Consider the following 15,231-nt stretch of genomic DNA (forward strand, 5'->3'; position numbering starts at 1 on the left):
GTGTTTCAGAATAACCCATATTCCTGTGAAAGAGAACTTTACCAAATAAACACAGTTACTGTTATTTTTCTTTAGCTTACAGTGTACAGTGAAAGCACCATCTTCCAAAGTTGCTTATATCAGTTTCTTTTTTCACCTACAGTTCTGCTTTTGATGATGGGCTTATAAAAGACTTTCTTGATCTAAAGATTGGTTATATACATATTATATAATATGTAACATATAACAATTATATAATAATACAATGTAAGTGTATCTAATATAAAATATGTATATATGGTATTTTAAATATTACTAGGTATTTCATTGCTGTGTTTGTTTTTTTCTTAAATACATCTGTAATTTATTTTGTCACCTGGTGTGAAGTAGAACTATGTTTTTCTTGGCTTTCTCAATTGTTTGAAATGCTACCTTTATCATATTTTAAAATCTTATACATAACTAGATGTTTTCTGTTTCTTATTCTGTTTCATTTTCTCTTCTTGTTCAAGTTTCAGACATACGTATAACTTGATATTAATTTTAGTATCTATAGATTATGCTTCTCTTTGAATATTTATATTCACTTACTGTTTTAATTAATTGCTATAATTTTCTTTTCTTTATTTCAGGAACATTTTAGTGGATAAACCAAATGACCAATCTTCAAGGTGGTCTTCAGAGAGCAACTATCCTCCCCAGGTAAGATTATGTGTAGCACCTGATATCATTTAGAAATCAAAATTTAAATAGGTACTTAATTGATATTTATATGGAATTTATTAATAGTTTATTCAGTGTTTAAAATTGTGAGGTAATTTTTTATTTACTCTTTAAATTTTGGAAGCATTTTTCATAGGCAAATGTAGTATGGGATTTGATAAAACAGATTACTGTCTACTGGAACATTTAAAATCTTAATTTATATTTTTTCTGGATTACTAATGATACAAAACTAAGTTTCTTGGTGCCTGTTGAGGAAAATGTTAATTAAAAAGAACTGGTTAAGATGCTTTTACTGATCTGAACAGTAACTGATCGGAGCACTGATCTGAGCAGAGCTTGTGACTTCACTAAAACTCAAGTCATTCTGTATATGCTTAAGGAAATGTTAGTAAGTTTAACTTTGAATCTGTGACTCATGGACTATCTTTTAGGGAAAATGAACTTCATATAGTTTGTTATTTTGCGAAAGTAGTATATTTAGATGACATCAGGACCATGAGCTAAATTTCGAAAAGTGGTGTCTGAATTTAAGGTAAATATTCTTTCAGTTATACACTTTCAGTATTAACACTTATTATTTCCATATCCTTGAGGAAAAATTAATGTTCTGATAAGTGGATAAATAAAAAAGATGGATAAATAAAACATTTTATTTTTATTTTAGTGTAATTCTTAGAAACCTAGTCTCTGTACTTATTCTTTTATATTGATTCTTTTTACTCTGCATTTTTTGAATCACCTAATGTTTCAATATTTCATTGCAAAATATATGTTGAAAAAAATACACAGCTTATATATACAGTATAAAGGATAATAAAACAAAAAACCTATTTACTTATCAGCCATCTTTAGAAATGGAATTTGACTACAAACTTTTGAAGCCTCCTGGTGTCCTCATCTAATATCTATCCTCTAACCCCATCCCAGTAATTATTGTTTCATATTTTGTTAAGCATTTTCTTACAGTATTATATATGTTCATGTTTATAAATATCCTATGATTTAAGCTTTGTTTTTTACTTTACATAAATATAAAATGAATCACTCATTATTAGTATTTTGTGACTTGCTGTTTTTTTGCTTACCATTATGATATTTATTAATGTTGCTGAGTATAATTGGAGTTTGTTAATTTTCATCTATGTTTAGTATTCCGGTAGAGTATGCCAAAATGTGTTTACTCATTTGTAGTTGATAGGCTTTTTTTTAAAACAAGTTTTTGCTATTATGAACAGGGTTCTATGAGCATTCTTATATGTTATCTCCTGGTACACATATAGAAGAGTTACTGGATCACGGGGTATATGTATGTTCATCTTTTATCAGGCAATACAAAACTGTTATACAAAATGACTGTATGATTAATACTCTCACTGGCAGTTTATGAAAGTTCCTGTGCATGGTATTCTCCTCGATTTTCTATGGTTGGTTTTTAGAATTTATCAGCCTGGTGGGTCTTTCATTGTAACTCACAGAGTTAGGCTCCTGTGAGCCTCTGGTCACAGCATTTTCATCAGCCAATCAATACATAACCATACTTTATGTATGTTTCTGTTTAAAGACACTTTATTTTAAATATATTATTAATTCATGAGCATTGAAGTCATAGCCAACAGCACAATTACTCATGCCTGAATGAATCTTATCTAATATGTATTTTCTCCGTAAGGTTAATCACAGTCTTCTTGTATTTAGAAAATACTAGCAGTTCAGCACTATACTTGGGGACCAATCTAGACAGTGAAATCACTAACATAAAGCACAAAATATAAAAATTGTGGCACCAAATAGATCTCAAGAAGGATTCATGTCTATATTAAGAGAGCTAAAACAAGAAGGTACAGCATCCCTTGTCTGACCTCAACTAGGAGAGTGCGCATCAGAGGACTCAGATTTTTTGTTGTTCTTTGCGTATCTGGGAATAACTGTGAAAGTGCTGTGAGTATTGATTTGGTGATAAATATGTGTAGGCGAATTCATAAATATGGAATCTGTAAATAATATAGAGCAGTTATACCGTAAATAACGTTAATTTAGCATAACTTTAACAGGTTTGAGAATTAGAGAGGAAAAGAGGACTCTGAAAAATCAAAATCATCATGATCAAATATTAGGTGTTGAGGGCCTTTTTTAGAATCTATCAATACTTTGGATACTATGTTGTTCTGTGTGGTTATTTCTTTCAGTTTCAGCAACTAGAAGCAACTTTGTGCATGGTGGGGCATAGCTGGAAAACATAGGCACATTACAGCAGGCTGACAAATGACCAAGTGCTGTGAGGGAGAAGACAAAAATCTAAGTAAAAGAACAAAAATATAACACTTTGGGGTTTGTTAGTGTAACGGTAAATAATATTCTGTGTCTTAGTAGCCTCTAAGATAGTGTTATCTGGTAAACTTTCTGCAGTGATCTGCAGAATTGTTTGATGCTCATAGAGCTTTACTCTGTCAGTAAGAAATTTTAATTATGTTTAACATATGCAGTTTAAGCAGATCAAGAAAGTTAATGGTACAGGTTATCTAGAGAAGGGTGGAAATGAAAATAAACCCCTCTTAGCTACTCCATTCTTTCCCCTGAATGAGGAAGGACTTATATATATGCATGGGTGCTAGAATGTATAACATGTTATGAGAATAGTACCACAAATAAGTCCTAAATACCTCTTTCTACAGCTCATGGGGTATGAGTAGGGTAGGTAGAAATACAAGTATTTTTCTTTTAATATGTTTCTTATTTTTTTCAAATGACAAAACTAAAATGTCAGGACATAAATACATATTACGTTGTTTGGAACTAACTACTTAATATATTGAAATGTTAATATTTCTTTTGGCCTTGGATACTATATTAGTCATCTGTTGCTGTGTAACAAATTACCCCAAAATTATGCAGTTAAAAACAACAAGCGCTTATTTCACACAGTTACTGAGGGTTAGGAATCTGAGAGTGACTTGGCTGGGGAGTTCTGGCTTAGCAAAACAAAAGAATACCCATGTATAGGGGATGCTGGAATCCATTTTTCTTAGAATATTGTCAGCCATTTACACAAAGTGAACTACAATCAGACCAGTTGACCTGGAGGGATTGCTACTGTATAATGAGAAAAGCAAGATGCAGAGAAGCATCTGAAAGAATATTCTACCTAAATAATGATTCCCTTCTTCACTAATATGTTTAATATGTATGTATATTTGTATTTGATGCAAAGAGCCCAGAAAAAAGATATGAAAGAAAGGTTGTTGGCATGGGTTATTTAAGAGAGAGGGAAATGAGAGAGGAAAACCAGAAAACAATTATTCTAAAAAGTTGTTCCCATTAAAAAACAACATTTATGATATTCCATTACATAAAGTATGTGTCTGTTTAAGTGTGTGCATAGAGATTTAAATTGAATTATTTTCAACATGATGGTGGTGGTTATATCAGTATGATGGATTTCAGGTGATTTTTAATTTTAAATTTCAGTCTCATACTTTTATCTGTTTTTTTATTCTCATGATCAGTTATTTATAATTTGTATAAACCGAAAACAATTACAGCCATTTTCATTGTGGTAGGGAGCAGATATTTTGAGACCTAATGAGAAAACATTGTTATTATTTCTGGGTTATCTGTACTGGTAGGGAGTAAATGTTGCATGAATGAAAACCCCATAAATATTTCAAGGTGGTTAGTAATTTTACCATTCTCCCTTATGAAATATGTTCTGTAGGAGTTACAGATACTGCCATGGGAAACATGTTTTTCGAGGTGGCTTGTGAATGCTCTCGGACTGGTTAAAATGTACATTAAGGGCTCAATAGACACAGCCACCATCAGTGAACAACCTGATAGCTCCAGACAGGTAACCCAAGGCTGGTTACATATAGCATCTGACAGTACAACGTCTGTACCTGAGCCCCACCCAGGTGGGCCCAGAACCAACACAACCAGTGGCAGGCTTCAGACTACACCAGAGCTCGACCCAACTAGCCACACAAGTGGCAAATCCAAAGCGGGTTCCTGCAGGCACCAGACCCTTCTGGGAACAACTCTGCCTTGTGGGGGTAGCCCCTGCACAATATCTCATACATGGTGATCGAGGTTTACCCTTATAGTCAGCCAGCCTGAAGGGTTACCTCTGCTCACGAAAGGGCCAACAGCATCCAAGACTCAACTACAACAGGAGGATGCACATAACCTACAAGAAACATTCCTGGGGCACTGAGTTCAGGATATCTGAAAGACTGTGCCACTGAGCCCAACCAGACACCTTCATTATAAAGTCATCATAACAAGTTTGGGAGTCACAGCAGATCTACCTAATACACAGACGAAATTAGTAGACAAAGAAATATGTTCCAAATGAAAGAACAAGAGAAATCCCTGGAAAAAGAATTAAATGAAATGGAAGCAACCAAAATACCAGATGCAGAGTTTAAAATAATGTTTATAAGGATGCTCAAGGACCTTATAGGAAGAATGGATGATCTCACTGAGACCTTAAAGAGACAGTAAGCATTAAAAAGGACATATAAACCATAGAAAAGAATCAGTCATAAATAAAGAATACAATATCTGCAATGAAAAATACACTAGAAGGAATGAAGAACAGTTTAGATCAGTGGTTCTCAACCTGTGGGTTGCTACCCCTTTGGGGGTCAAACGACCCTTTCACAGGGGTCACCTAAGACCACCGGAAAACATGTGTAAAATTACATATTGTTTTTGTGATTAATCACTATACTTTAATTATGTTCAATTTGTAACAGTGAAAATACATCCTGCGGTTATGAAGTAGCAACGAAAATAATTTTATGGTTGGGGGTCACCACAACATGAGGAACTGTATTAAAGGGTTGCGGCATTAGGAAGGTTGAAAACCACTGGTTTACATGAAGTAGGGGATCAAATCAGTGATTTAGAGGACAAGATAACAGTGAGCACCCAAGAAGAGCATCAAAAACAAAAGAATTTTTTAAAAAAAATTTACACTAGGGTTTATTTTTTGTGTTGTACATATATAGTTTTTTTTAAAGTATATTTTATTGATTATGTTGTTGCAATAGTTCCAGTTTTTTTCCTCTTTGCTCCCCTTCACCTAGTATCCCCCTTCTCTCAGCAATCCCACCCTCTTTAGTTCATGTCCATGGGTCGTGCATGTAAGTTTCTTGGCTTCACCCTTTCCTATATTATTCATTTTTAAATTAATTAATTAATTATTACAAAAAATAACAATTCCCCCCAACTCAGACTTAAGACCCTTTATAATCTTATAAAGGACAATGGGTGAAGATCTCTTGCTCCTCTAGCTGCTTCAAACTGGACACGGTCGTCATCCTACCTCCCCTTGGGTCCAGAAATCCCTAATAAGAGTCGGGGTGTAGTGGGGAGGGTGGCCTTCCCACATGGGGAAGGATCGTGCAGACTCCAGGTCAGTTGGCTGTCCCCAGACCACGGCATGCTTGGTTTAACAGGCTGGCATCCTTGTTGTATTCTCTGGTTCACTTTTGCTCGTTTGTTTGTGTTGTTCATTAGTCTCCTGTAATAAGTGATAGCATATGGTATTTTTCTTTTGTTGCCTTACTTATTTCAGTAAACATAATTCTCTCTAGTTCCATTCATGTTGTTATAAATGGTAGAAGTTCCTTCTTTCTTTCTGCTACATAGTATTCCATTGTGTAAATGTACCACAGTTTTTGATCCACTCATCTACAGATGGGACTCAGGTTGTTTCCAGCACTTGGCTACTATAAACAGTGCTACTATGAACATAGGGGTGCATAGGTTCTTTTGAATTGGTGTTTCAGGATTCTTCAGATATAATCCTAGCAATGGAATCGCTGGTTCAAAAGGCAGTTCCATTTTTAGTTTTTTTAGAAAATTTCATACTGTTTTCCATAGTGATTGCACCATTCTGCATTCCCACCAACAGTGCACTAGGGTTCCCAAAAAGAAAAAAGTATTTTTAAAAAATGAGGCGAGCCTAAGGGACCTCTGGAACAACATTAAATGTAACAACATCCTCATTATAGGAATACCAGAAGAGAGTGAGCAAGGGATAGATAACTTGTTTGAAGAAATAATGGCTGAAAACTTTTCCTAAGTGAAGGAAAAAGTCACGCAAGTTCAGGAAGCACAGAGAGTCCAATCAGGATGAACCCAAAGGGGCTCACACTAAGAAAAATCATAATTAAAATGCCAAAGATTAAAGACAAGGAGAGAATCTTAAAAGCAGCAAGAGAAAATTAATTAGTTCCCTATAGTGGAACTCCTCCCATAAGGCTGCCAGATGCTTCAGGCCAGAAGAGATTGGCATAAATGATGAAAAGCAAAGACCTACAGCCAAGATTAATTTTGCCAGCAAGGCTATCATTTAAAATTGAAGGTGAAATAAAGAGCTTCCCAGACCAAAAAGAAAAAGAAAAAGAAAAGCTAAAGGAGTTCATTACCACCAAACCAGTATTGCAAGAAATGTTAAAGGGACTGATTTAAAAAGAACGAAAAAAAGAAATTGAGAGAGGAGGGGGAGGTGGGGAGGGGAGGGAAGGAACATAGGTATGAAGAATAAAATGCCAATAAATAAATACCATTCAGTAATAACTTTAAATGTAAATGGATTAAATGCTCCAGTCAAAAGACATAGGGCAGCTAAATGGATAAGAAAACATGAGCCATATTATGCTATCTACTAGAGACCCACCTCAAAGCAAAAGATATGCTCAGACTGAAAGTGAATGGGTGGTAAAAAATGTTCTGTGCAAATGAGAAGGGAAAAAGCTGTGGTAGCAATACTTATACCTGACAAAGTAGACCCTAAAACAAAGGCCATTCAGAAGACAGACAGTGTCACTTCATAATACAAAAGGGATTAATCCAACAGGAGCATATAACCCTTGAAAATACATATGCACCCAACACAGGACAACCTAAATATATAAAGAAAATCTTGGTGAGCATTAAATTAGAGATTGACAGCAATACAATCATAGAATGGGATTTTAACACCCCACTGTCACTAATGGATCAACAAAAATGTCAACAAGGCAACAGCAACCTTAAACAACACACTGGATTGGATGGATTTAATTGATATTTATATAACATTTATCCCAAACTAGCAGTATATACATTCTTCTCAAGTGCACATGGAACATTCTCAAAGGTATGCCACATGTTAGGACACAAAAAATAAGTCTTTTCTTTTTCCTAATATCTAAAGATATTATTTTTAGAGAGAGGGAAAGAGAGGGAGAGAAACATCAGTATGCAAGAGAGACATCAGTGGGCTTCCTCCTGCACACATCCCAACGGGGGACTGGCCCACAACCCAGGCATGTGCTTCAACCCGGAATTGAACTGGCGACCTCCTGGCTTGCAGGTCAGCGCTCAATCCACTGAGCCACACCAGCCAGGGCAAGTCTTAACAAATTCAAGAAGATTGAAAACATATCAAGTATCTTCTTTGACCACAATGGTATGAAACTAGAAATCAACTACAATAAAAAAAACTGAAAAACATTCAAGCACATGAAGGCTAAATAGCATGTTATTAAACAATGAATGGGTTAACAGTGAGATCCAGGAAGAAATAAAAAATTATCTGGAAATAAATGAAAATGAACACACAATAACCCCAAATCTATGGGACACAGAGAAAGCAGTCTTGATAGGGAAGTTCATAGCATTATAGGCCTATCTCAAGAAACAAGAAAAAACCCTACAACTAAAAGAACTAGGAAAAGAACAACAAACAAAGCCCAGAGTAGGTAGATAGAAAGAAGTAATAAATACCAGAGCAGAAACAAATGACATAGAGACTAAAAAACAATACAAAAAGTCAATGAACCAAGAGTGGTTCTTTGAAAAGATAAACAAGATTGATGAACCTTTAACCAGACTTACTAAGAAAACAAAGGAGGAGTACCCAAATAAATAAAATCAGAAATGCAAAAGGAGAAGTAACAACTGACATCACAGACATACAAAGGATTATAAGAAAATACTATGAACAACTATACGCCAACAAATAGGACAACCTGGACAAAAAGGTTAAATTCTTAGAAACATACAATCCTCCAAAACTGAATCAGGAAGAATCAGGAAACCTGAATAGAGTGATTACAACTAATGAAATTGCAGCAATAATTTTTAAAAAATCAGCAAACAAAAGTCCTGGACCAGGTGGCTTCACAGGTGAATTTTACCAGACATTAAAAGAACTAACACCTATCCTCCTTAAACTAATTCAAAGAATTCAAGAGGAGGGAAGACTTCCAAGCTCTTCTTCTGAGGCCAGCATTATCCCAATTCCAAAACTAGATAGACATTACAGAGAAAGAAAATTATAGGCCAATATCCTGGTGAACACAGATGCTAAAATCCTCAACAAAATATTAGCACACTGGATCCAGCAATACAATAATACACCATGATTAAGTCGGATTTATTCCAGGGATACATGATTGGCACAATATTTGCAAGTGAATACATGTAATACCTCACATAGACAAACTGAAGGATAAAAATGCAGAAAAAGCATTTGATAAAATCCAGCATCTGTTTATAATAAAAACTCAGCAAAGTGGGAGTAGAGGGATCGTACCTCAACATAATAAAGACCATATATGTCAAACCTGCAGTCAACATCATACTCAGTGGGCAAAAACTAAGAATTTCCCTTAAGATCAGGAACAAGAAAGGGATGTTTGCTTTCACCCCTCTTACTCAACATAGTACTGGCAGCCCTAGCTATAGCAGTCAGACAAGAAGAAGAAATAAAAAGCATCCAAATTGGAAAAGAGGTAGAACTGTCATTATTTGCAAGTGATATGATACTGTGCATAGAAAACCATAAAGACTCCACCAAAACATTACTAGATCTAATAAATGAATTTGGAGAAGTATCAGGATATAAAATTAATATTCATAAATTGGTGGCATTTTTATACACCAATAATGAACTATCAGAAAGAGGAATTAAGAAAACAACCTCAATTACTACTGCAACAACAACAAAAAAAGGTACCTAGGGATAAATTTAACCAAGAATGTAGGATGTTAAAGAAAGAAATTAAGATACAAATATGTGGAATCATATGTCGTGTTTATGGATTGGAATAACTAACATCATTAAAATGTTTATACTACACAAAGCAATCTATAGTTTCAGTGCAATTCCTTTCAAGATACCAGTGGTGTATTTCATGTTTCACAGAACTAGAAGAAATACTCCAAAAGTTTATTGGGAGCCCAAAGACCTCGAATAGCCTCAGCAAACTTGAGAAAAAAGAACAAAATTGGAGATATCACAATACCTGATACCAAACTATACTACAAGGCCATAGTAATCAAAACACCATGGTACTGGATTAAAAATAAGGAATATAGATCAATGGAACAGAACAGAGAGCCCAGAAATATACCCATGCCTTCATGGTGAATTAATATTTGACAAAGGAGCATACAAGGGAGTAAAGACAGTCTCTTCAATAAATGGTGTTGGGAAAATTGGACAAATACATGCAAAAAATGAAACTAGAGCGCCAACTTACACCATACACAAGAGCAGACTCAAAATGGATAAAAGACTTAAATGTAAGCCACAAAACGATAAAAATCCTAGAAGAAAACATAGTTGATAAAATCTTAGACATCTCTCATAGTAATATTGTTGCTGACATTATCTCCTGGTACAAGGGAAACAAAGGAAAAAATAAACAGTTGGACTGCATAAAGCTAAAATGCTTTTGCACAGCAAAGGAAACTATTAACAAAATGAAAAGGGAATCCACTTAATGGGAGAACATATTTGCCAATGATACCTCTGATAAGAGGTGAATTTCCAAAATATATAAAGAACTTACACAACTCAACACCAGGAAGACAAACAATCCAGTTAAAAAATGGGCAAAGGACCTGAATAGGCACTCTTCCAAAGAGGACATACAGATGGCCAGTAGACATGAATAAAATTCTCTACATCACTGATCATGAGAGACGCAAATTTAAACCACAATGAGATTCCAGCTCACACTTGCCTGAATGGCTATCATCAATAAATCAGCAATAAGTTCTGGCGAAGATGTGGAGAAAAGGAACCCTTACGCACTATTGGTGGGGATGCAGACTGATAGTAGCCACTGTAGAGTTCCCTCAAAAAATTAAAAATGGAACTGCCTTTTGACCCAGCGATTCCAGTTCTGGGAATATATCTGAAGAAACCCAAAACACCTATTGGAAAGAATATATGCACCCCTATCTATGTTCATTGCAGTGTTGTTTGCAATAGCCAAGATCTGGAAACAGCCCAAGTGCCCATCAGTAGATGATTGGATAAAATAGCTATGGTACATTTACATAAAGGAATACCACTGGCCATAAAAAAGATCTTACATTTTATGACAGCATGGATGGACCTGGAGATTATTATGCTAAGTGAAATAAGCCAGTCAGAGAAAGAGAAATACCATATGATTCACTTAATGTGAAAACTAATGAACAAAATAAACCGACAAGCAAAATAGAAAATAGAAGCATGGATACATGGTGCAGACTGACAGCAGTCAGAAGGGAGGGTGGTTGGGGAATTGGATGAAAGGTGAAGGGATAGCCAAAAAACAACAGATAGACACAGACAACACTGTGGGGATAGCCAGAGGGAAAGGGGGGGAGGGCTAGGTGGATGTGGGCACAGTGGGGGACATGGGGAGGGAAAGGGGGGGAGGGCTAGGTGGATGTGGGCACAGTGGGGGACATGGGGAGGGAAAGAGACTTTGCTTGGGGTGATGGGTGCCACCATGCAGTGTGCCGATGATATTTATTCAGTTGTGTACTTGAAACCCGTATGGTTTTGTGAACCAAAGGCACCCCACTAAATTTAATTTAGAAAATTAAAAAAGATGAAAAGAAATGAACAAACCAAACCAAACAAAAATAGACTCATAGAAACAAAGAATAAACTGATAGTTGTTAGAGGGGAAGAGGTTGGAGAGATGGGCAGAAGGGTGACGAGAAAACAGTCAATAATCATTTGATAACTTGGCACGGTGACGGAGGGTTACTAGACTTGGTGTGGTTATCACACGGTAAGATATGTAAATGTTGAATCATTTTCTTGTACACCTGAAACTAATATAATATCACATGCCAACTATAGTTTAATAAAAAAATTTTAGTAGCTACACAAAGTGTAAGCAGCATGTAAACCTTAACAGTTGTTATTATGTAGTGGTTAAAGCTTTGTCTTTGAAGTAGTCAGTGAATCAGGAATGCTTTTAGCCTCGAATAACAGAAGGTCCTATTACAGTGGGTTAAACAAATAGCCATCCTACCCCTTTCCCACCCACACGTACAGAAGAAAACTAGATTTAAGTAGCTGGTGGTGAAAGTTGAGTGGTTCACAGATGGCTATCTCTGAGATTCTCTTGATCTTTCTCTTTCTTGTTGCATAGTGGTTATTGCAGCTGTAAATTCAAATGACAAAGAGGTAGCATTTGTTACAGAAAGCAAAACTTAGCCCACAGAAAACTTTTGCTTACATTTCAGTGACCAGAAGTCTGTCGTATATTTACCCTTGGCTGTTGGAAGGTAGCTAGTAAGAATTGGGTTGAGAATGGAGGTTGGGGTCAGCCATCCAACAGTGTCAACCGGAGTCAGACTGACTGATTTGTAATCTCAGCCCTGTCATTTATTAACTGTGTAACTATAATCAACTTATTTAGTCTTTCCAAGTCAGAATTTTTCTCATCTGTGAAATGAGGATGAAGAGGATAATTATTGTTGTTATTATACTGCTGTTCCTCCTACTCCTACTGAAATGAGATAATGCTTTTAAAAATCTGAGCAGTTTGACAGACAAGAGAGTTACTGCTCACATTAGCTGTGATCATATCATCATCTTTCATGTCACCACCAGCTTCATTCTTTTATTTGATTGAGATGAAATTCACGCAACATAAAATCATTTTAAGTGTACAATTCAGTAGCAGTTAGTATATTCACAGTGTTATACAGCTGTCACTTCTTTCTAGTTCCAAAATATTCTCATCACCCCATAAGGAAGCCTGGTATTAATTAAGCACTCTCCTTTTCCCCTTAATCTAGCTCCTACCAACCACTAACCTGCTTTCTACCTAATAGATTTACCTGTTCTGACTATTTTATGTAAATGGAATCATACAGTATATGACCTTTGTGTCTGACTTGTTTCATTTAGCCCGTTTTTGAGGTATACAGTAGTCCCTCGCTATATTGCAGTTCATTTATCGCTCCCTCACTGTATCGTGGGATTTTTAAAAATATTATATGTAATTATTTATCGCGGATTTTTCGCTATATCGTGGGACTTTGCGGTTCTGTATACGTATGTTGTTAAAGTTATGTAGGTTTAAGAGTTTAGAATAAATGTAATGTTACTACTTCACGAGAGGAGTCTGGAATGTAATACCCACGATAAGTGAGGGAATACTGTATCAAATTGTAGCACATGCCAGTATTCCATTCCTTTTTATGGCTGAATAATAGTAATACCTCCTTTTTGTTCACCTACCAATCAATTGATGATATTTGGGTTGTTTGCGCCTTTTGGCCATTGTGAATAGTGCTGCTCTGAGCATTGATGTACAAATGTTTGTTTGAATACCTTTTTCACTTTTTATATACCTAGGTGTAGAACTCCTGGGCCATGTAGTAATTTTGTATTTAACTTTTTGAGGACCTGCCGAACTATGTTCTACGTTGTCTGCACCATTTTACATTGCCACCAGCAATATATGAGTTCCAGTTTCTTTGCATCTTTATCAATACTTACTATTTTGTTTTTTTCATATTATAGCCATCCTAGTGGGTGTGAAGTTTTATTGCATTGTGGTTTTGATTTACATTTCCCTGGTGACTGTTGATGAACATTTTTTCATGTGCCCATTGACCATTTGTTTATCTTTGGTGAAAAGGGCTATTGTAGTCCCTCACCCATTTTTAAATTTGGTTGTCTGTCTTTTTGTTGTTGAGCTATAAGAATTCTTTATATATTCTAGATGGTGAACCCTTAACAGATATATTATTTGCAGATATTTTCCTATTCTGTAGGTTGTCTTTTCCCTTTCTTGATAGCATCCTTTAATGTACAAAACTAGTTTTGATGAAGTCCAATTTATTTTATATTTTGTTGCATGTACTTTCGGTATGATATCTAAGAATTCATTGTAAAATTTAAAGTCAAAGGTTTACTCATTTTCTTATAAGAGTTTTACGATTTTCGTTCTTACATTTAGGTCTTTGATCTTAAAGAATCAACTTTAGATTAATTTGATCCATTTTGAGTTAATTTTTTTGTATGAAATGTAATAGGACCACCAACTTCTTTCTTATCACCTTTATCACGTGTATTACCCATTAAAATGAAGCATGAAACCATTCCAACAAGCATCTATAATTGTTTTCCTGAATAGCCTTTTCCCTATGTATTCAATCAGTGGTAGTTTTCTTCCTAATTTTTATAATTGAAAACATTCTGCATAATGTAAAACGTGTTTCCTAATTACTGATAAAATAATCCCATTTTATCCTCTATATAATAGGAAAACTTGAACTTAGACATATTTATAGTAGATCTGGGTGTTTTAATTTATAAAATTGGCAGGCATGATTAGTAAATCTCTTGTTGGTTTCTAAGTTTAAAATTTTATCACAATTTTGAACATTGAATTTGCTGTTATAGTTGATGAGAGTGTAATTGTTATTTTAACATTCTAATCTTGTTTTATTTAGTTATTTCTTGTCTACTATACTTTATTGAATGCCATTGCTTGATTATAAGTTACCCCAGTAGTCCTTTTTTCCTTCTTCATCTACAGTGTTCATGATGATGTGTTTTCCTGGGAAAAAGTGGTAGTGTTATGGTAGCCTATAAACTTGTTCTTCAGAATTTAAAAAAAAAACCAGTGCAGGATGGACAGAATAGACTTTATATGTACTTTTGTTATCTGTCCAAAGTTTTAACTATTAAAGTCGACTCTTTGTTTTAAATAGAGGTGGATATAATTTGTTCCTTTTTTTAGTACTTGGTTCTGAAGCTTGAAAGACCTGCTATAGTCCAGAATATCACATTTGGAAAATATGAGAAAACGCATGTCTGTAATTTGAAGAAATTTAAAGTCTTTGGTGGGATGAATGAAGAAAATATGACAGAGCTATTATCCAGGTGAGTTACGATTATGAGGAGGAAAGAATTGTCTTCTAAACAAGCTGCAGTCTTAGTTTAGTCTCTTTATAGCTAAATCTGCATGGTTTGATTTTTTTTTTTCCCTCAAGGAAAAAAAGAATATTTCCACTGTTTTATTTCTAGTGACTTATTTTAATATTGTGGCTTGAGTTAGCTTTTTGAAAAACCACTAGATACTAGTTAATATTGTTACCAAGTGAAAAATAATAATTTTTTTCCCTACTTGTGACTTTTTAGTCTTATTTTTGGACTTTAATGACTTCATAAATACTTCCAACTTTAATAAGATTTTTGTTATAAAAATGTAGATTCCATCCCAAACA

At 34.9% G+C, this 15,231-nt stretch overlaps 1 protein-coding gene across 1 annotated transcript in view; it reads left to right on the forward strand.

Moving 5' to 3' along the window:
* MKLN1 (muskelin 1) overlaps nucleotides 1–15,231 on the forward strand; it is a 158,115-nt gene that overhangs the window by 35,261 nt on the left and 107,623 nt on the right. Inside the window, exons 2-3 of the mRNA XM_090287526.1 lie at nucleotides 612–681; nucleotides 14,745–14,887. Of these exons, the coding sequence (XP_090143652.1) occupies nucleotides 612–681; nucleotides 14,745–14,887 (213 nt within the window). The remainder of the gene's footprint in view (nucleotides 1–611; nucleotides 682–14,744; nucleotides 14,888–15,231) is intronic.

This window comes from Furipterus horrens, unplaced genomic scaffold (genome assembly GCF_987537825.1).
Source record: "Furipterus horrens unplaced genomic scaffold, mFurHor1.1.pri manual_scaffold_9, whole genome shotgun sequence".
NCBI lineage: Eukaryota > Metazoa > Chordata > Mammalia > Chiroptera > Furipteridae > Furipterus > Furipterus horrens.